The 21,460-nt window shown below is 48.4% G+C and overlaps 1 protein-coding gene across 2 annotated transcripts in view; it reads left to right on the plus strand.

The window, feature by feature from the left end:
* NLGN2 (neuroligin 2) overlaps positions 1–20,948 on the plus strand; it is a 34,503-nt gene extending 13,555 nt beyond the window's left edge. Inside the window, exons 2-5 of one of the 2 annotated variants that reach the window (XM_033170031.1) lie at positions 5,323–5,472; positions 10,423–10,608; positions 17,255–18,044; positions 20,096–20,915. In XM_033170031.1, coding sequence (XP_033025922.1) covers positions 5,323–5,472; positions 10,423–10,608; positions 17,255–18,044; positions 20,096–20,915 — 1,946 coding nt within the window. Of the gene's footprint in view, positions 1–5,322; positions 5,473–10,422; positions 10,609–17,254; positions 18,045–20,095 lie in introns of both variants that reach the window. The other variant, XM_033170030.1, reaches the window with a different exon arrangement.
* Positions 20,949–21,460: the final 512 nt, after the last annotated feature.

Here is a 21,460-nt window from a genome sequence, read left to right on the forward strand (position 1 = left end):
GCAGGGAAGACACTGGTTATCTTTAAAAAAAAGACTCCCTGCAAGTAGAAAACTAGCGGAACAGGGACACTGGGGCAGAACCTTTCCCCCTTCCTTGCACTAGCTTTCATAATTTCATGGGGAAACCAATGAAATGGTGCCTGCTCAGGATTTTACCGATTCCATTCTACTAAATAGGTAGAGTTTGGTGGAGTTAAGGCAGGGAAAGAATTTGGGGTTCATCGTACACTTAAGAACTCCTTTCTTGTCCCATCCTGTGGCCCCCTCTCCAACATAGGCGAAAGGAGAACTTGCTCCTCTGGAAAGCAGAGGAGGGGGAGAGAATCCCAAGCTATTGAATTAGTCATAGAAATGGAGAGTCGGGACACCATGGGGTCATCCAGTCCAACCCCGTGCAATGCAGGAACTGCGGCTGTTTTATAAACTAGTCCACTTAGTGAGCTAAGATTGTGAGCTGCGTGGTTCGGCCGAAGAGTACGCATTTAGAAAACCATGTCCTGAAGACGCGGCGCGCCCTTCGGAACACTCCCTGTGTGTGTTCCTGAGCACGTGCAGAGGTTTTCTTTCTTTCTCCCGTACCAACGAGGCCATATTCCGGCAGCACAGGACAGGTGTTTATTTCAAGTATCTAATTTCCGCATACGTTTCCTTTGTATTACATAAAACAACTCCAAATTGCTTATTATTTAAAACAACAACAACGTTTCAGAGGTGTGGGTTAAAAGCAAGAAGCCTTGACGCTGAAACGAAAAGTGTGACTTGAAACCAGTGAAACAGAGGTGCAAAAGTAAATGAATATAGGAAATCAGAAAAATGAAGCCTGGGGCGTGGTCTCATGGGTCAAGGAAAACCTGGGCGCATAATAATAATAATAATAATAATAATAATAATAATAATAATAATAATAATAATAATAATATCATCTTTCGTTCTTTATCCTTTATTGAATTTATAGCTTGCTGTTCCTCCCTGAGGGTCCCGGGGCTACAAACGGATATGCAATTGAAAAGCAAAATGCAAAAGCCTTGTAAAACAGGTGGAAACCTTCTAAAAACAATCCAAAAGCAATTTCAGCTAGAAACCCCCAACTAAAAATAACGCTTCCGTCCAAAGATTTTGGGGGCGCCTGGGACCATATTTGGCAGCCAGTACATGTCCGAAGTGAATGGCGTTTGCTGCTTCAGGATGGGACAGAGAGCAGGGGCCGTATCCCACCTAAGTAAAAAGGTCTTAAAAATAAAATGTCCCTGGGCTATTTCTTTTTCCTTTCAGGGCAGTTGACACGGCGTTCGTTTAAAATAACGCCACAAAGTGCAAGAGGATACAGTAGAGGATACAGCATGAAACGGGTCCAAATTCAGAGAGGAGCGCTGTTTAAACGCCTTGAAGGGAGATTATAGAATTGTAGAGTTGGGAGGGGGCGCCAGGGTCATCTAGCCTGACTCCCCGCTTATTTACCCATTGTTTGTTTTGTTTGGCAAAACGCACCAGCCGCTCGATCGCAAGGAGAAGAGAAAGGTCTCAGAGCGGCTTACGGAAAGGATAAAGCTATAAGAGGATGGGTAAAAAAAAAAAACGTTTAGGAATAATGGACGAAAGATAATTTAGCATCAACAATAAGCTAAAAAAAAACAAAACAAAACCACCGCACTGATTAAAACACGTGTCAACGAGCTACGTGTCTTAAACAGGCTTGCCTAAACAAAATGTTTAAAGCAGGGACCCCAAAAAGTGTGGAGTCACGTACCTGACATCAACAGGCAGGGAGTTCCAAAGTTATTACCGTAAATATGCACCCCGCTATATATATACTTTGGTTCCAGGGCTCATCTTCCTTCCAGAATCTCAGCCAGGGTAGCGTTTCCTGAAGGCAGGAACTTTTCAAAACTACTGACAGGAGAGGGTTGGGCGGATCAGCATCCTGTTCTCACTGTGGCCGGCCAGATGCCCCAAGAGTAAGAGGAAGCCTGCAAGCAGGACTCGAACCCAGGACCTGAGCCTCGTTTCCACCTGCTGTTTCCTATTGATGGTAGAATATAGCCATCGCATTTATTATAATCCAAAGATGTCAGGGCGGTTCACAAGATTAAAATACAGTATAAAAGCACAAATAAATAGTTAAAACAATAGCCCCCCTCTCCCACAAACTCATTTAAAAGTCTGTGGAATATTAAAAAAGACACAGGCCGGGTCGGAGAGGAACGTTTTCGCCCGGCACCTAAAGATGTAGAATGAAGGTGCCTGGCTATCCAAAGCCGTCTCCTCCTCCTCCATGAATTGGTCCAATCCTCTTTTAAAGCCGTCTGTGTTGGCTTCCTGTGGCAGGGAGTTCCATAGTTTAACAACGTTGCTGCACGAGGAAGCGTGAAAGAGGTCTTTCTTTTACCTTCCAACGTTCACGAGTTCTAGTGTTGCGAGAGAGGGAGGGAAACTCTTCTCGGTCTCTGTGCAAGGCCTAATCTCGCGGACTCCTCCTATTTTGGCCTTTTCTCTGAAACCAGAAACTCCCAAACGCCACAACCGCTCCATCCCTTTGATAATTGGCTTTTTCTGGACCCTTTTCCAGCTCTGGTTTGTTGCTTGCCACCGGCAATCTGTATGCCGAGCCTAAAGAAGGTCGGCAAACAGCTGGACCTCCCTACATTTCTCCTTGAACGCCCACAACAGGGAGAGGACTTGCCGCAGCATTCCTCAACCGGGTGCCCTCCAAATCCTTCAAACAGCAGCGCCCATTGGACTACAACTCCCATCATCCCCTGCTGGCTCGGGGTCGATGCGAGTTCCAGTCCAAGATATCTGGAAGGTGCCAGTATTGAACCAACTCAAGGGCCACCCAGTAGCATTTATGGACCTACCAATCTTCACACAACAAAGAATCATTAAGTTGGAAGGGGCCACGAAGGTCCTCTAGTCCAGCCCCCCCTGCAATGCAGGGATCTTTGGCCCTACTTGGGTCTCGAACCCACAACCTTCAGATTAAGCGTCCCGTGCTGTAATTAACCAACGGGATTCCCTGCCGCCGGATGAATTATCCCACGTACGGAATACATCTTCAAATCGGGATCGGACAAATTTGTGGAGGAGAAAGAGAGGGATATCGGTGGCTCCTAGCCAGGATGGCTGTGCGCTGACCTCCGCGGTCGGAGGCAGCAACACTCCTGGACCCCAGTTGCCGGAAACCGCAGGAGGGGAGAGCGGCTCTTGTGTTCGAATCCTGCGTGCTGGCTTTCCCACCGGCATCTGGTTGGCCGCTGTGAGGACAGGATGGGCCATCGGCCTGATCTGGCATTTCTAAAGGTTGACTGGAGCGGATGGGAGCTGGAGTCCCAACAGCAGTGTTGTGTAGTGGTTAGAGTGCTGGGTTAAGACATGAGGGGGAGATCAGGGTTCAAATCCCACCCCCCACCCCCACTTGGCCATGAAGCTCACTGGGTGACCTTGGGCCTGTTGTTTTTCGGGTGTTCTTACCAGAGAACTGAGGCCAGCCGGTGAATTTGATGGGCAAAAGGACGAAAATATAGCCTTGTGTTACCTGACACATTACCTGAAGGAGGGCACCTGCAGTATGCTCACAAGGAAATAGGAACATACACAGAGCCCAGCAGGATCAGGCCAACGGCCTCACAACTATGCCAGCACAGAGCCATCCTGGCTAGTCGCCGACGACAGCCCTCTCCTCCCTTGCGACTTTGCCCAGCCCTCTTTGAAAGCCACCCAAGATGGCGGCCGCCACCGCTTCCTGTGGCAGGGAGTTCCGCAGATTGCAGGACTTTTCCGCTGCCTGTCCTGAATCTTCCAACACTCGGCTTCGTTACGGCGTTTTGAGATATATATATGTGCGAGAGAAAGAGAAATGGCGCAGGGGGGGGGTTGGAGAAAACAGGAGGTGCGTCTCGGGATTCGGACGGAGGGAGTCCGAGAGGGTTTGAGCAAAGGCCGGGCTAGTGCGAGGGGGGGCCCAGGTTGCCCAAAGTCAAACACACATGTGTGGGGTTGTTTTTTTTGGGGGGGGGGATGCTATGAGTCATGATCCCCTTTCCTTTGGCCCCACCCTTCTTCCCCATCTGTTCCCCTCAGGAAAGGCGGGTTGGGGGGGAGGGACTGAGTGGAAACTGCTAATTAAGACCTTGGTGCGTCTAATTAACGCTCTCCCCTTGCAGCGAATTAATTAGGCTCCAAGTTGCCATGGAAATGGGATGTGACCTAGAAACGCAAGCAGGGGCTTCAGGAGAGGGGCTGCCCTTTTCCCGCGTTCCCCCCAGGGAAGCGCGGTTCGGGGGCACAGCGGGTCGCAGCCCCCCAAAGCCCTTTCGCCTTGGACCACCTTATCCCAGTGGCCAAAGATGGGCTGAGGTGTTGCGGGGTGGGGAGGACGACGACCACACATAAAACACCACAAAAATCCAAAAGGCCCCCGCAACTTTCAGGGGAACAAGCACCGCTCCATTGGCTAAACTTCAGCCATCCTCCGTTCATTCATCTCTGGCCTGCGACCCAGCTCATCTGCTTCCCCCCAAAACACACCTGCCCCACCAGTTCCCTGGTCATCGGTTTGGGCCTGGGGTCCCGCCAGGATTCTGGATCTCGTAACCTTATTGGATCCGCTGGGGTTCCCAGCCAAAGCCACATTCGCACCCTGTCTTTATAGAGCTCTCAACAGCGATGGCTTCCCAGAGAATTCTGGGAGCTGTAGTTTGCCGAGGGTCGAGAGGACGCCCCCTCCGTTCTTCCCCTTGCAGGCCTGCAATTCCCAGAGTTCCCCGGGAAGTGACATGGACTGCCAAAATTGTCACGGTTTTCCCCCAAGGAATCCTGGGAGTTGTGGTTCGGTTCAGGGTGGTGAGGAGACCCCCTCTCTGAGCTACAGTTCCCAGAATGGCTTAACACATCCATCCCTATTTTCAAGGGATGGAGGACTGTAGCCGTGTGAGGGGAATAGGGGTCTCCTCAGGGCGCTGGGCACCCTTAACCCTTCACACAACGTGACTCCCAAAGGCCCAACGATTTCAGGGGCCCCGTGAGCGCCTGGTTTCGATAACTCACGCTGCCCGTTCCCCCCTGTTCCCATCCCACTAACCTCCCAGCCGTCCTCAGCTACCGATTCCCGCTCCGTTATTCATGGACTCTCAGAGTCGGGAGGGGCACCCCCAAAGGTCATCCATCCTGACCCCCTGCAGTTCGCGGAAGAACGGCACACAGAGAGGAGCTGCGTGCTAGGGGACAACCTCTCTGGCCTTCCTCCCGAAGAGGAACGGCGAGAGGCCGTCGCGGAGGGAACTGTCCCACCCTCACGGCACCCATCTCTCCCTTCTCGCCCCGCAGATATCCGGGACAGCGGCAAGAAACCGGTGATGCTCTTCATCCACGGTGGATCCTATATGGAGGGGACCGGGAACATGTTCGACGGCAGCGTCCTGGCCGCATACGGGAACGTCATAGTCGTCACCATGAATTACCGGCTCGGCGTGCTGGGTAGGGGGGCTTGCGTGCTGCCCTATTGGTACCTTTGCTGGGGTGGCCTGGGGGAACGGAGCCCAAAATCTTGACCCCTCTTCTCTCTCTCTCTCTCTCTCTCTCTCCCTCTCCTCTCTCGCATCCCCTAACATAGTTGCTCTCCGTTCCTCTATCCCAATTATCCTACCTCGGAGGAGTGGCGGTGCGGGGCACCGAGCAGCTGCCCGCACAAAACCATTTTTTGCGCAATCGCAGGTTTCGTCTACCTCTGCCGTTCTCGCATTGCGTGCGCACTACCGGCTCGATGCGTTCGTTTCGCCTCAATTCGGATCGAAACTGGTTTGGCGGGGAGGGGAGGAACGGACGCATAAAATTGAAGCGCTTTCTGATAGTTAAAAACAAATTGCGGCCAACAACTTGTGTATGGCGCGATGCGAATTTCAGTCTATTGTCACGTTAACTTTTCTAAAGTTTTAAAGTGTTGTTGTTGTTGGTAATTTCCGTGCTGGTAATTTTGTCGTTTCCTTCCTTCCTTCCTTCCTTCCTTCCTTCCTTCCTTTTTTGCAAACTGGTTTGAGCTTGTTGCTTTTAACAATCAAGCAGTGTATAATTTTTACTGAAATCAAATGAAATAAATTACACCAGACATGGCAGGCCGGACGCAGAGGCGGTGGGAAGGTGTGTAGGAAAGCCTTCGGGCGTTTTGGTTTCTGCCTCTCCTGCGAAGGACGCATTTCGAAAAATCAGAGAAATGAAAACCGGTGTTGCGTTCTGGAAGTCGTGCGTGGCGAGAGAAAAATCTGGACTCCTGTTCTGATCTCGGAACAGTCAACCTGTTCCCTGCCCATATGCCAAAAATTAAAGCAAGGTGTTTTGTTAAAACAGATTTCTTTCTGCTCCGAATTGACCCTTCTCATACTCATGGGTATCCAAGCTGTGATGCGCCTTTGCCCTGGACTTAAAACAGCTGTGACAGCTCAGTTGGTAGACTCTTGATCCCAGGGTTGTGGGTTCGAGCCCCATGTTGGGCTAAAGAATCCTGCATTGCAGGGGGTTGGACTAGATGACCCTCGGGGTCCCTTCTAACTTGGCAATTCCATGATTCTACTTGTACGTTTGGATGAGCGTTATGTGCGCAGGAGGGCCGTTAGGAACGTAGGAAGCTGCCGAGTCAGACCTTTGGGGGGTCTGTCTACCTCAATATTGTCCACACTGACTGGCAGCAGCGACCCCCCAGGGTTTCAGGCAAGTGATATTCTGAGGGACTAGACCTGAGACTTTCTGCAGGCAGGGCAGCGCTACTCGCTGAGCTATGCCCAAATGCCCTTAAAATAAAGCAAGATTCTAGTCCTCTTTGCTCTGAAATAAATAGGAACATAGCAGGCTGGGTTGTTACTGGAGGGGGGAGGGACACACTGTGCTCCTTCTGGGTTAGTTTGTCCACCTTTTGGCCCCCCACCTGCACTCCGCTCTCACCTGTGGCTCCTAGAAGCTGTCAGCGTGCGACAGGGGCCACACCCTGGGAATGGATTCGACTAGCCGGCTGAACCAGGTGAGGGCAGCCAATGGGTCTCAAACCCTCAGTGAGTTAGGGACAATCCCTGCATGCGAAGACAGACTCTGGCAGATGGAGCGGACAAGACCAGGAGGGGGCCCAATGTTCCTGAAAGACCTACATTGGCTCCCAGTACGTTTCCGAGCACAATTCAAAGGGTTGGTGCTGACCTTGAAAGCCCTAAACGGCCTCGGCCCTGTATACCCGAAGGAGCGTCTCCACCCCCATCGTTCAGCCTGGACACTGAGGTCCAGCTCCGAGGGCCTTCTGGCGGTTCCCTCCCTGCAAGGAGTGAGGTTACAGGGAACCGGGCAGAGGGCCTTCTCGGTGGTGGCGCCCTCCCATCAGATGTCAAGGAAATAAACAACTATCTGACTGTTAGAAGACATCTGAAGGCAGCCCTGTTTGGGGAAGTTTTTAATTTCTGATCTTTTATTGTGTTTTTAATATTCTGTTGGGAGCCACCCAGAGTGGCTAGGTGGGCGGGGTAGAAATAATAAATGATGATGAAGAAGAAGAAGAAGAAGAAGAAGAAGAAGAAGAAGGCAGTTTCTGCATTTTCTGTAGAGGGAAGTGAGGGGCAGGTGGAGCCCACCTTGGAGAAGGAAAACTCTCATCCTCAAACTCCGCTGCCTTGCTGGACATCTTTGGGAGAATAAAAGTCTCAGGAGTAAACCCTACACAAATCCCGAGCGGAGTCCCTAAGGCGGTTGGGTGGTGCTTTGTACGCCTCCTTCCGGCGACTCCTGCAGCCAAACTGGTGCCAAGCATCTTACTCTGGTTTCATTTGGGCCACACCTGCGAGGCCGAGAGGGGGGTCTTGTCGTCTGGGCAGCCCAGGACCTCCACTTTGATGCTACCGACGCAGCGGTTTGCCATCACCCCGGAAGCGCACTCCATTGTCTCTCGAGACAGACGGTTGCCGACGATGGGAAGCGGATCCAGACTCTAGCTCCATCTAGTTCCGCCCCGCCTGGAGAGGCCACGAGGGATAGAACCTGGGACCTTCTGCATTCCAAGCAGGTGCCCTATCCACACAGCTACGACGTCCCTTCCGCAAAGGGGAAGATGCACGCAGGCATTGCGTAACGTGGGAAAGGAGGCCTCTGGGTGCTGGGGGGTGGGGGGTGGGATTCTGACCTGGAGCGTGGACTCCTCCTCCGAGGCTCAGCCTCGCCTGCCGGATCTGCATCGGACCGCCGGTTCGAGCCCCGTCTCGGCCCCTTCCTCTCGCCTCCGTTCCCCCTATGGGTGTAAAATTTACCCAGGCGCAGTCGAAATTAATATTTCATTAAAAAGCTTTTAATAATTAACGGCGAGGCCTCGTTATCTTCAGCAAAAAAGAAAAAAGAAAAAAAGTGGGCGCCCCAGGATGGAGCGATGATTAATTTTAAAGGAGACGTGGCCGTGCGGACGGGAGCGTTGAGCAGAAGCAGAAAAGAAAGGCCTTTTCCGATCGATCGATTTGCTGAGCTTCCTTTTGTGAAGAAAGGGCTGCAGGAGAGAGGTGTCTTCCTCTGGGCTGTGTGTTGAATCGGGGCCAGGAGGAAGATAAGAGGGTCAGGAACAGCCTCTGCTGCAACCTGGTGCCTGCCAGATGTTTTTTTTTGGGGGGGGGAAGCCGGTTGGAGTTGAAGCATGGAATCATAGAATCATAGAGTAGGAAGGGACCCAGGGGTCATCTAGTCCAACCCCCTGCAATGCAGGAATCACCTCTGCTTTAAAACCTCTAAGGAAGGGGAGTTTGCCACCTCCCGAAGGAGCCCGTTCCACATTCAGAGGGGGAACCGGAATGGGCCGGAGGATACCTAACAACTTGGGACCAACTAAGTTTGTTCTTGGTATGAGCTTTCGTGTGCATGCACACGAAAGCTCATACCAAGAACAAACTTAGTTGGTCTCTAAGGTGCTAATGGAAGGAATTTTTTATTTTACCGTATTTTTCACTACATTGGGCGCACCGGACCATAGGGCGCACCTCGTTTTTAGAGGAGGAAACAAGAAAAAAATTAATTTTTTTTCTGGTTTTCCTCCTCTAAAAGCCCTGTTTTTTTGAGGATCAGCTAAAAGTTTTGCAGCTTTTTTTTTGCAAAGGGAAAAGCCCTGGTTTTTTTGAGGATCAGCTAAAAGTTTTGCAGCTTTTTTGCAAAGGGAAAAGCCCTGGTTTTTTTTGAGGATCAGCTAAAAGTTTTGCAGCTTTTTTGCAAAGGGAGAAAAGCAAAGCTCCTTTTCCAAAGGGGGAAAAGCAAAAAGCATAATTTTTTTATGGGGTTTAACTCACATTTCTGCAGCTTCTGAAGGAAAGGGAGCCTTTTCTACAGTTTCCAGACAGATAATCTAATCAGCCAGTCACACATTGCTGGGGAAACAAACAACCTCCCTCTGCAGCACATTCAACAAAGGAGGGCAGGGCTGAAAGGGAGCCGGGACTCTTATCTCTCTCCCGATCTCTTGCTGATCAGCTGCTGAGCGGGGTCCTTTCAACACCCCCTTTTCTCTTTGTAAAATAAAAAGCATGATCCTCTTTTGGCCCCTGGGAAATTCGGCTCCAGGGACCACCATTCGCTCCATAAGACGCACAGATATTTCCCCTTACTTTTTAGGAGGAAAAAAGTGTGTCTTATGAAGCGAAAAATGCAGTATTTTGTTTTGACTATGGCAGACCAACACAGCTACCTACCTGTAACTGGAACTTGGGACCAGTTTACCTGCAAAGTCGCCTTGCCAAACTCAACTGGTTCAGTTGGCAGAATTGGCGCTGCTACGGGGCCTCATGATTCCCGTTTCCTGCATTTGTAAGAACCCGATCGCTTGGTGTGGCAGCGAGCAAGAGGTCAAGCAAGGCCCCGTTTTCAGCGCCCGCTAAAAACATGTTATATTCTGTTGGAAGCTGCCCAGAGTGGCCAGGGCAACCCAGTCACATGCGTGGGGTAAAAGTAATAAATTATTATTATTCTCATCATCATCATCATCATTTAAGACAAGCCTACCCAGATGCTTAGAAAGTTGAGGCAATTTGAATCTGTTTTTAAAGAAACCAAAAAAAAAACACAAAACCTTTTCTTTAAAGTAGCGATCTGAGGCATCAAAAGGGATGTGTGTGTGTGGTTTTCCACAGAAATCTGAGGTATCAGAGTGGCTGGGTATAAATAATACAAATATTATAATATTATTACTATTATCAACAGAAATATGTATGTGTCTACGAATGCATCCTGTTTCTTCCAAACCAGCCTCGATCCGGATTGAGAAAAAGCAACGGACTGGCTGTGTTTTAAGACGTACGCAGCCTAAATCTACATCGGCTGTAGGTGGATCGGACTGCACTAAATCGCGCCTTTCCCCCTAGACCCTTGCGCTCTCCTTCCTCCTCCTGACACGGCTTTTTTCCTCTCTCCCCTTCCCCTCGGCAGGCTTCATGAGCACCGGCGACCAGTCCGCCAAGGGAAACTACGGCATCCTCGACCAGATCCAGGCCCTGCGGTGGCTCAACGAGAACATCGGCCATTTCGGGGGCGACCCGGAGCGGATCACCATCTTCGGCTCGGGAGCCGGGGCCTCGTGCGTCAACCTCCTCATCCTATCCCACCACTCGGAAGGTAGCGCCCGGCTCGTTCGGCGTTATGGCGGCGGGTTTGCAGGGGGTTATTTGGGGGGGGGGAGGCAAACGATCCCGTGCATGAGAAACTGATATAAAGCAAAGTGGAGCGAACTGAGGCAGCACAGTTTTGCACCAGATCCAAACCACATTCGGCAACAGGGGCCGCCATTTTGCCCAAACCTGGCAGATGGGAAATAAACCTTTGAAATAGTTATTTACCCGTGTGGCCAAACTGAAAAAGGCCTAGGAGTACCCCCAATCTGGTCCCACCCCACAGAATACCCCCTGGGGGGGGAGACTTAGGGCCCAGTCTCCGTTCAGCCAGCTTTGGCTGAGCTGGGCATGAGCCAGGGCCTTCTTGGTGGTGGCTCCTCCCAGACTTTGGAAATCCCCCGAGAAGCCAGACCAGCTCCTTCCTGGGTTTTTTTCTGCCAGCAGGCAAAGACTGTTTCATTCCCACAGGTCTTTGGGGACTGACTCATTATTATTATTATTATTATTATTATTATTATTATTATTATTATTATTATTATATGTTTCAAAATAAATATCAAGTGACTTCCCTTCTTCTGCTTCCATGGTTCATTTTACATATCATACATTCCTGCATATTTTACTATAACCATTCAAATCAGTTTTCCACTTTTACAGCTGTCAAAAATCACCGCATTTTTTCGAGTATAAGACGCCCCCTATTTTGGGGGACTTCAAATTAAGAAAACGCCCCTCAGCACTACCCGTGTATAAGACGAGCCCCAATTTTAAACCTATTTTTTTGGTTAAAAAAAACCAACCTTAGTCTTATACATGGGAAAATACGGTATTTACTCTGTTGAATTTATCTTAGTGCTGCCAGCGTTTTCAGCTGTATACAGTTATTTCCCATATATTCAATAAATGTTTTCCTCTCCTCTTTAAATATATGTTCTTCTTGCTCTCTTATTCTATGTGTTAAATCTGCAAATTGTGCATTTTCTGTCAATTTAAGTTGCCAATCCTCTTTGGTTGGGACTTCGCTCACTTTCCATTTGGGGGCTAATGAAACATGGGCCGCAGTTGTTGCATAAATAAACAACCTTTTCTGACACCTAGGAATTTCTGTCTGGATTATTCCCAACAAAAAGGACTCTGGTTTTTTTTTTGGGGGGGGGGAGTAGTTTTAAACATTTTTTTTTTCAATTCATTATAAATTATTTCCCAATATACTTTTACCCTTTTACAGTTCCACCACATATGAAAGAATGTTCCATCCGCCTCTTTGCATCTCCAGCACTTATCTGATTATATTTTATAAATTGTAGCCAACCTACTTGGAGTTAGGTACTATCTATGAATCATTTTCAAATAATTCTCTTTCAATAAATAACATGCAGTAAATTTCAGGTCGCTTTTCCAAAGTTTCTCCCAGAGGTTAAGATCTATATTGTGTCCTATATCTATTGCCCAGTGTCTCACTGAAGCTTTAACAAGCTCGTCTTTTGTTTCCCATTGTAATAATAATAAAAAAATAGATTTTAGACAGAAGTTTATCCTTATTTTGTAAGAATTTTTTTTCAGATTGTGAGCTTTGGTCCAGAAATCCATTCTTTCTACATCTCGTATATCTGGTGATATTGCAACCAATCCATAATTTGACTCCTTAAGTTTTCCATTGATTTGAGTTTGGGTCATTGTCCCCACCCCCCACCCCGTAATATCCAACAGTTCCCTGTAAGTCACCCATTGTCTGTCCATATTAACTGTCTTAATTGTAATTGCTGCAGTGAGAGATAACCGTAAATGTGTTTTTCTTTCCAGCAGTTTTTTTATATTTCTCCCAGACTCTATATAGATACTTCCTTGTCCAATACAATCCATTCTTTTAACCAACACAAACAAGCTGCCTCATAATACAATTGCAGATCTGGCACTTATCTGAAAGAATATAATTTATTAATATATTTGCAGATTGATCAGTATAGATTGCTTTAATTCCTGCTACGAAAGAATTACCTATTTCCATTTTCTCAAAAACCTTAATCATAAATGACCATGAAATATTATCAAAAGCTTTCTCTTACATCTAGAAAGATTAGCGCGGCCTATTTTTCATTTATTACTTCCAGATACTCTATTAAATTAATTACATTTCTTATATTGTCTTTCATTTGTCGGCCTGGTAAAAACCCAGCCTGTTCTCTGTGGACTGACTCAGTTAATGTCCTTTTCGATCTATTAGCCAAGATTGTAGCAAATAGTTTGTAGTTCATAAATGAAATAGGTCTGTAATTTTTGGTCTTTGTTAAGTTGCTGTCTTATTTGGGGATCAAAGTAATGAATGCATCTTTCCATGAGGCTGTGACTACTCCCATCACCAAAATTCTGCTCATGCGATCCTTAACTGGTTTTATAAGTGCACCCTGAAACTTTTTATAATAAATTGCAATAAGTCCACCTGGCCCTGATGCTTTTCCCATCTTCATTTGATTTATTGCCATTTGCAGTTCCGATAAAGATATGGATGCTTTCAGAATTTGCTGGTTTTCCTTAGATACTCCGGGGTATGTACCGGTAACAGTCACTTAAATAAGAATCCATTTTCTTAAAGTCCTCCTTCTCACAACGGTATAATAAAGAATGATTTTTTTTCAAAGACTTTCCTTATCTCTTTTAGGCTAGTCAAATGCTTATCCTCATCTATCTACAATATTATTTATTGTCTTTCTTTTTCGAGTTGCCATGCTAATAATTTACCAGGTTTATTAGCAAATTAAAAAAAATTCTTGTTTCATTAATTAAATTTTCATCTCAATCTCTTGATTAACCAACATCAAAAATTGTGCTTGCAAGAGTTTAATCGCTTGACATACATCTTTATCCTTTGGTTTTGCGATTAACTCCTTCACTTTATTCAGTAGAGCATCTAATATCTCTTGCTTCTTTACCCCCCCTTTTTTGAAAAGCATTTTGTTGAATTAGGAAGCCTCTCACCACTGCCTTACTGGCTTCCCACACTAAACTTAAATGAGTTGCTTTATTTAGGTTGAGGTAAAAAAATTATTGTAGGGAGTGTTGCCCCATACTCACAGTTTGTTCATTTTGCAACACCTCATCGTTTAACCTCCACCTAAATGAAGAACATTTCTCACCTGTTATTGGCATCAAGATGGCATTGTGATCAGATAGTGTCTTAGGTTGAATTCCTACCCTTTTTACCCTGGTTGTTAATTCTTTCGAAGCCCATAAATAGTCTATTCTGCTTGAAGAGTTGTTTGCATTTGAGAAAAAAGTAGATTGACATTCTAATGGATGCTTAAGTCGCCATAGGTCAATTACCGTATTTTTCTGTGTATAACACACCCCATGTATAAGACGCCCCCTCAAAATTAAGAAAATGGGGGGAGATTGCCAAGAGTTGTTAAGCTTTTTTTGGGGAGGGATTGCCCAGAGTTGTTGAGATTTTTTACCAATTGCACGCATCACAGAAGACACCAATCAACTGCCCGATCACTGCCGGCAGCTGCCAATCAACCACCCAGTTGACGCAATGGCAGCCTATCGCCAACAGCGCTTCACACAGCCACCAATCACCTGCCCTATCGCCGCTGAGAATCTCATGCTCATGGCTGCAACCAATCACCCGTCACCCCTCAGCACTACCCATGTATAACACAAGCCCAAATTTTAACCATAGTTTTTTAATTTTAAAAAAAACCTCGTTATACACAGAAAAATACGGTAAGTCAGAATTGGACACCATATTTTAAAAAAGGCATTTGGTAGTTTCCCTTCTTTTGAATCAGTTTTCAGTACAGTTCTATCTAAGTCAAGGGAAACAACACTGTTAAAATCACCCATCCTTATTATTTTAGTATCACACAGATCAAACCATTTTTCTTCCAGATTTTTAAAAATCAATTTTCCATTCATTAGGGGCATAAATTCCCACTATAGTAATTGGTTCTCCACCTAGTCTCACTTTAATAGCCATCATTTCGCCTTCTTCATCTTTAAAGGTGAATTTAGGATCTAGTTTGGGGTTAACATACATCATTACTCCTCCCTTTTTGGTTTTATCAGAATAGATAAACTCTTGTCCCAGACCATTATTTAGTAGTAATTTTCTATGTTGTCTTTTTATATGTGTCTCCTGTTAAGCAAATGATATCTAATTTCTGCTTTGTTAAGATATGCACTATTTTATTCCTTTTCGTTTTGTTATTTAGTCCATTTACATTCCATGAAAGGATTCCACGATCCGTCTTAAATCAGGGGTGTCCAAACTTTTTTCCAAAGAGGGCCAGATTTGATGAAGTGAACATGCATGAGGGCTGACCAAAGTTGGAGCTTTTTTTACGATTTTACCCCAAAGTTGTTGAGCTCTTTTTTAAGGATTTTACCCTGGGAAGTAAACTGCCACAGGGGCTGGATTAAACCAACCGGCGGGCCGGATTAGGCCCCCAAAATGGACTTTGGACATTTGTTGTTGTTGTTCAGTCGTTCAGTCGTGTCCGACTCTTCGTGACCCCATGGACCAGAGCACGCCAGGCACGCCTATCCTTCACTGCCTCTCGCAGTTTGGCCATACTCATGCTAGTAGCTTCGAGAACACTGTCCAACCATCTCATCCTCTGTCATCCCCTTCTCCTTGTGCCCTCCATCTTTCCCAACATCAGGGTCTTTTCTAGGGAGTCTTCTCTTCTCATGAGGTGGCCAAAGTACTGGAGCCTCAACTTCAGGATCTGTCCTTCTAGTGAGCACTCAGGGCTGATTTCCTTAAGGATGGATAAGTTTGATCTTCTTGCAGTCCATAGGACTCTCAAGAGTCTCCTCCAGCACCATAATTCAAAAGCATCAATTCTTCGACGATCAGCCTTCTTTATGGTCCAGCTCTCACTTCCGTACATTACTACTGGGAAAACCATAGCTTTAACTATACAGACCTTTGTCGGCAAGGTGATGTCTTTGCTTTTCTCCCAAGAAGCAGGCGTCTTCTAATTTCGTGACTGCTGTCACCATCTGCAGTGATCATAGAACCCAAGAAAGTGAAATCTCTCACTGCCTCCATTTCTTCCCCTTCTTTTTGCCAGGAGGTGATGGGACCAGTGGCCATGATCTTAGTTTTTATGATGTTGAGCTTCAGACCATATTTTGCGCTTTCCTCTTTCACCCTCATTAAAAGGTTCTTCAATTCCTCCTCACTTTCTGCCATCAAGGTTGTATCATCAGCATATCTGAGGTTGTTGATATTTTTTCCGGCAATCTTAATTCCGGTTTGGGATTCATCCAGTCCAGCCTTTCGCATGATGAATTCTGCATATAAGTTAAATAAGCAGGGAGACAATATACAGCCTTGTCATACTCCTTTCCCAATTTTGAACCAATCAGTTGTTCCATATCCAGTTCTAACTGTAGCTTCTTGTCCCACATAGAGATTTCTCAGGAGACAAATGAGGTGATCCGGCACTCCCATTTCTTTAAGAACTTGCCACAGTTTGCTGTGGTCGACACAGTCAAATGCTTTTGCATAGTAAATGAAGCAGAAGTAGATGTTTTTCTGGAACTCTCTAGCTTTCTCCATAATCCAGCGCATGTTTGCAATTTGGTCTCTGGTTCCTCTGCCCCTTCGAAACTTTGGACATGCCTGGTATTAAATCATGTGTGTGTGTACACATACACAGCCAAACGTCAGTTTTGGATTGTCTCTGATGCTGAACGTTTCGGCTCCTTCACATCGAAAACCCAGAAGTGAGTGTTCCGGTTTTGAAACGTTTTCTCGGAAGCTGAACATCCAGCGCGGCAGACAAGCAGCTTCCGATTGGCTCTTCCGATTCCAAGAGCCAATCAGAAGCCATGCCTCGGAAATTGAATGTTTCAGAAGTCGAACGTCCTTATGGAATGGATTACATTCGACTTTCGAGGTACCCCTGTGTATGTATGTATCTCACAATTCCAGTTTTTCTTCTACCCCCTTCCCTCTTTACTGTTTGTCCTCTCCTTCCTTCTCTTCCTCTTCAGTCAGCAGGAAGGAAGGACAAAGCAAAATAATCCCGATTAAATTATGCAGGAGTCCACCAGTTAAAAAAACCCAATCCAATATGTATAGAAATTCACAATCCATAAAGCGTATCCCACCCAGTCAGCCAGAATCCAAGCAGGAAATTATATTTATATATTTGAGTGTGCCCTCTGCTCCATAAAAGAAAAACAAACAAACTCAAAAGCCAAGAGAGAAGAGCAAAAAAAAAAAAAACCACACTTCAGGAATCGCTGATAAATCCTTGCAGTAATCTAGGGGGTATACACCCAACTGCTGTAAGTTTAATAGCAAGAGGAAAAAAATAAAACACGCTGGGGGGGGGAGACAATAAACAAACAAACAAACAAACAAACAAACTGATTTAAGTGTAGTGTGGTATGCCAGTAAGGCAGTGATGAAAGGCTTCCTAATTCTTCTCAAAAAAGAGAAAAAGGCACATTTCCTCCATTGACTTTGCGGTCTTCGCTTTGCGCCTCGGTTGTCGAAAGTCTCGGAAGTCGTACGGTCTTCTTGAACGGATTACGTTCGACAACCGAGGTTCCACTGTAACAATAATAATACATCCCAATGGCTTCTCCAGCCATTCCCTTTTCCTCTTGACCGCTGACTGTCCTTTTCCTTCCAGGTCTGTTCCAGAAAGCCATCGCGCAGAGCGGCACGGCCATCTCCAGCTGGTCAGTCAACTACCAGCCCCTCAAGTACACCCGCATGCTGGCCTCCAAAGTGGGCTGCGACCACATGGACACGAGCGACACAGTGGAGTGCCTGAGGCGCAAGGCCTACCGGGAGCTGGTAGACCAGGACATCCAGCCGGCCCGCTACCACATCGCTTTCGGCCCCGTGGTGGACGGGGACGTGGTCCCGGACGACCCGGAGATATTGATGCAGCAGGGCGAGTTCCTCAACTACGACATCCTCATTGGCGTCAACCAGGGCGAGGGCCTCAAGTTCGTGGAGGACTCCATGGAGAGCGAGGATGGCATCTCGGCCAGCTACTTCGACTTCACCATCTCCAACTTTGTGGACAACCTGTATGGCTACCCGGAGGGCAAGGACATCCTTCGCGAGACCATCAAGTTCATGTACACGGACTGGGCCGACCGGGACAACGGCGAGATGCGCCGCAAGACCCTCCTGGCCCTCTTCACCGACCACCAGTGGGTGGCACCCGCCGTGGCCACCGCCAAGCTTCACGCCGAATACCAGTCGCCCGTGTACTTCTACACCTTTTACCACCACTGCCAGACGGACACGCGCCCCGAGTGGGCGGACGCGGCCCACGGGGACGAGATCCCCTACGTCTTCGGGGTGCCCATGATCGGCGCCACCGACCTCTTCCCCTGCAACTTCTCCAAGAACGACGTCATGCTCAGCGCCGTCGTCATGACCTACTGGACCAACTTCGCCAAGACAGGGTGAGACGATTGTGCGAATGGATTGATGCACTAGGACAGGGGTAGGCAACCTAAGGCCCGTGGGCCGGATGCAGCCCTATCGCCTTCTCAATCTGGCCCGCGGACGGTCCTGGAATCAGCGTGTTTTTACATGAGTAGAATGTGTCCTGTTATTTAAAATGTGTGGTGTAATGGTTAAGAGCAGTGGACTCGTAATCTGGTGAACCAGGTTCGCGACTCCGCTCCTCCACATGCAGCTGCTGGGTGACCTTGGGCCAGTCACGCTTCTCTGAAGTCTCTCAGCCCCACTCACCTCACAGAGTGTTTGTTGTGGGGGAGGAAGGGAAAGGAGAATGTTAGCCACTTTGAGATTCCTTCGGGTAGTGATAAAGCGGGATATCAAATCCAAACTTTTCTTCTTCTTCTTCTTCTCCTTCTCCTTCTCCTTCTCCTTCTTCTTCTTCTTCTCTGATTTATTTGTTGGGCCTGCCTAGTGTTTTTACATGAGTAGAATGTGTCCTTTTATTTAAAATGCATTTCTGGGTTATTTGTGGGGCAGAGGAATTCGTTCATTATTTTTTTAAAAAATATAGTCCGGCCCACCACATGGTCTGAGGGACAGTGGACTGGCCAATGGCTTAAAACGGTTGCTGACCCCTGGACTAGGAGAAGATATATTGCTTGCTATTTACTTTCCTTGGTGAGATCAGCAGCTTACTGCCCTTTGCAGCTTTAAAACTTGGAAGCTGATTAAACCTTCTAGAAACAATAACCCAGGATGCTCTAAGGCGGACTGGATTCCCCCCGGTATTTTTCCTTTTCTCCCACTTAAAAATAACCATCCCTCACAAACATTGTTTTGTGAAGATGTAAAAGTAGACGTAAAAGTAAAAAAAAAAAAAAAAAGTAAAAGGGACGCGGCTGGCACTGTGGGTTAAACCACAGAGCCTAGGGCTTGCCGATCAGGTCGGTGGTTCGAATCCCCGCGACGGGGGGAACTCCCGTTGCTCGGTCCCAGCTCCTGCCCACCTAGCAGTTCAAAAGCACGTCAAAGTGCAAGTAGATACATAGGTACCACTCTGGCAGGAAGGTAAACGGCGTTTCCGTGCGCTGCTCTGGTTCGCCAGAAGCGGCTTAGTCATGCCGGCCACATGACCCGGAAGATGTACGCCGGCTCCCTCGGCCAGTAACGCGAGATGAGCGCCGCAACCCCAGAGTCGGACACGACTGGACCTAATGGTCAGGGGTCCTTTACCTTTACCTTTAAAAGTAGCATTTATTCACATAATCCAGATCTCTGAGCGGCAGTTACTAGGGCTAGGCAAAATGTTGTCTGGAGTGCATATTGTGACATCAGTTTCATAATTTTTGAACTGGCAATATCTTGCGAATCATGGTGTGTGTGTGTGTGTGTGTTATGCAAAAATCACAATGTGGGGGAAACTGAAAAGCTAGCCAATGCTTCTCTCAATTCCTGCAGCGCCTCTTGAGTCTGCCAGCTCAGCAATCCCCCGACTCCTGCAGAGGGCAGCGAATCACAATAGCAGGCGCCGGCAAAAATCACAGTGAACTTTTTGTTTTTATCGTGAGATAAAGTGAAGGTGTAGAGCAGGGGTCAACAAATTTTTTCAGCAGGGGGCCGGTCCACTGTCCCTCAGACCTTGTGGCGGGGCCGGACTATATTTTGAAAAATAATAATAAACGAATTCCTATGCCCCACAAATAACCCAGAGATGCATTTTAAATAAAAGGACACATTCTACTCATGTAAAAACACGCTGATTCCCAGACCGTCCATTTAGAAGGCGATTGGGCCAGATCCAGCCCCCGGGCCTTAGTTTGCCTACCTATAGAGTAACGATGATAGGCAGCATAATTTGAAATTTTGAGGGAACCAAGGAGGGAGGGGTGGAAGGAGGGAAAGTTGTAGGTGGAATGATCAATTGCTAAAGTTGAAATGTTGTTGCCTTGTTTGTTTGTTAAAATTTATATATGAAATAATTTTAAAAAGAAGTTTAATTAACGCAAATGGTAACGGTGATGACCTCCGTCTCCTCCCTCCCTTTCCGCAGGGACCCCAACCAGCCGGTGCCGCAGGACACCAAGTTCATCCACACGAAGCCCAACCGCTTTGAGGAGGTGGTGTGGACCAAGTTCAACACCAAGGACAAGCAGTACCTCCACATTGGCCTGAAGCCCCGGGTGCGAGACAACTACCGCGCCAACAAGGTGGCCTTCTGGCTGGAGCTGGTGCCGCACCTTCACAACCTCCACGAGCCGCCGTACACTTCCACCACCACCCGCATCCCGCCTTACGTCACCCGCTGGCCCACCACCCGCGTGGGGCCCAGCACCACACGCCGGCCCATCCCCACCTTGCCGCCGGACGAGGATGACGTGGTCCGCCCCCAGCGCTACGTCCCCTTCCCGGGCGACTCGCGGGACTACTCCACCGAACTGAGCGTCACGGTGGCCGTGGGGGCCTCGCTCCTCTTCCTCAACATCCTGGCCTTCGCCGCCCTGTACTACAAGCGGGACAAGCGCCACGAACTGCGCAGCGGGCGCCGGCTCAGCCCCCAGCGCAACGCGGCCAACGACCTGGTGCACGGCGGCCAGGAGGAGGAGATCATGTCGCTGCAGATCAAGCACTCGGAGCACGACGCCCACGACTTGGAGCCGCTGCGGCCCCACGAGATCCTGCGCCCCGCCTGCCCCCCCGACTACACCCTGGCGCTGCGGCGCGCCCCCGACGACGTGCCCCTGATGACCCCCAACACCATCACCATGATCCCCAGCACTATCACGGGCATGCAGGCCCTCCACCCTTTCAACACCTTCCCCACCGGACACAACAACACCTTGCCCCACCCTCACTCTACCACCCGCGTATAGTCGCCCTCCCCTCCGTGCCCCTCGGCCGGCCCAGCCCGCTCGGGCAAAGAGGGGGGCCACCGTTCCTGCCACGTGGACGGGTCTTTTGTACGACATTGCGGGGGGAGGGTGGGTCTAGCTGACGGAGGGGTCGGGAGAATCAGAGGTCCGCCCGTCTGTCCCCACGGCAATTGGCACGGACGGGCTGGGAAAGGTTCTCCATCCTGCTTGGGTCCCGACACCCTTTGGCGACACCCGCGGCATGGCATGGCAGCAGAGAAGAGGAGGGCGGCACCGGAGATCTCGCCTCCTTTCGGGAAGCTGGGGTTGCTGGGTGTTCTTTCCGGGAAGAGGCGAAGAAGGGGGTCGCCTTCCACCCCTCGTTTTACGGACGGGCGACGGAAGAGCGGCCGTGGTTTTCGCTGGCGCTCCCGGGAGGAAGATTGGCCTGCCGTTCCTCGTCCATCCGGGTCCGGCCGTCAAAGGCATCCTTTGTCCTTCCTGGCGGAGATAAGGGAAGTCCGACTCGCAGGGAAACATGCGGAGAGAGTCCCCGCCGTGCCCGT

Source organism: Lacerta agilis, chromosome 14 (assembly GCF_009819535.1).
Source record: "Lacerta agilis isolate rLacAgi1 chromosome 14, rLacAgi1.pri, whole genome shotgun sequence".
Lineage (NCBI taxonomy): Eukaryota > Metazoa > Chordata > Lepidosauria > Squamata > Lacertidae > Lacerta > Lacerta agilis.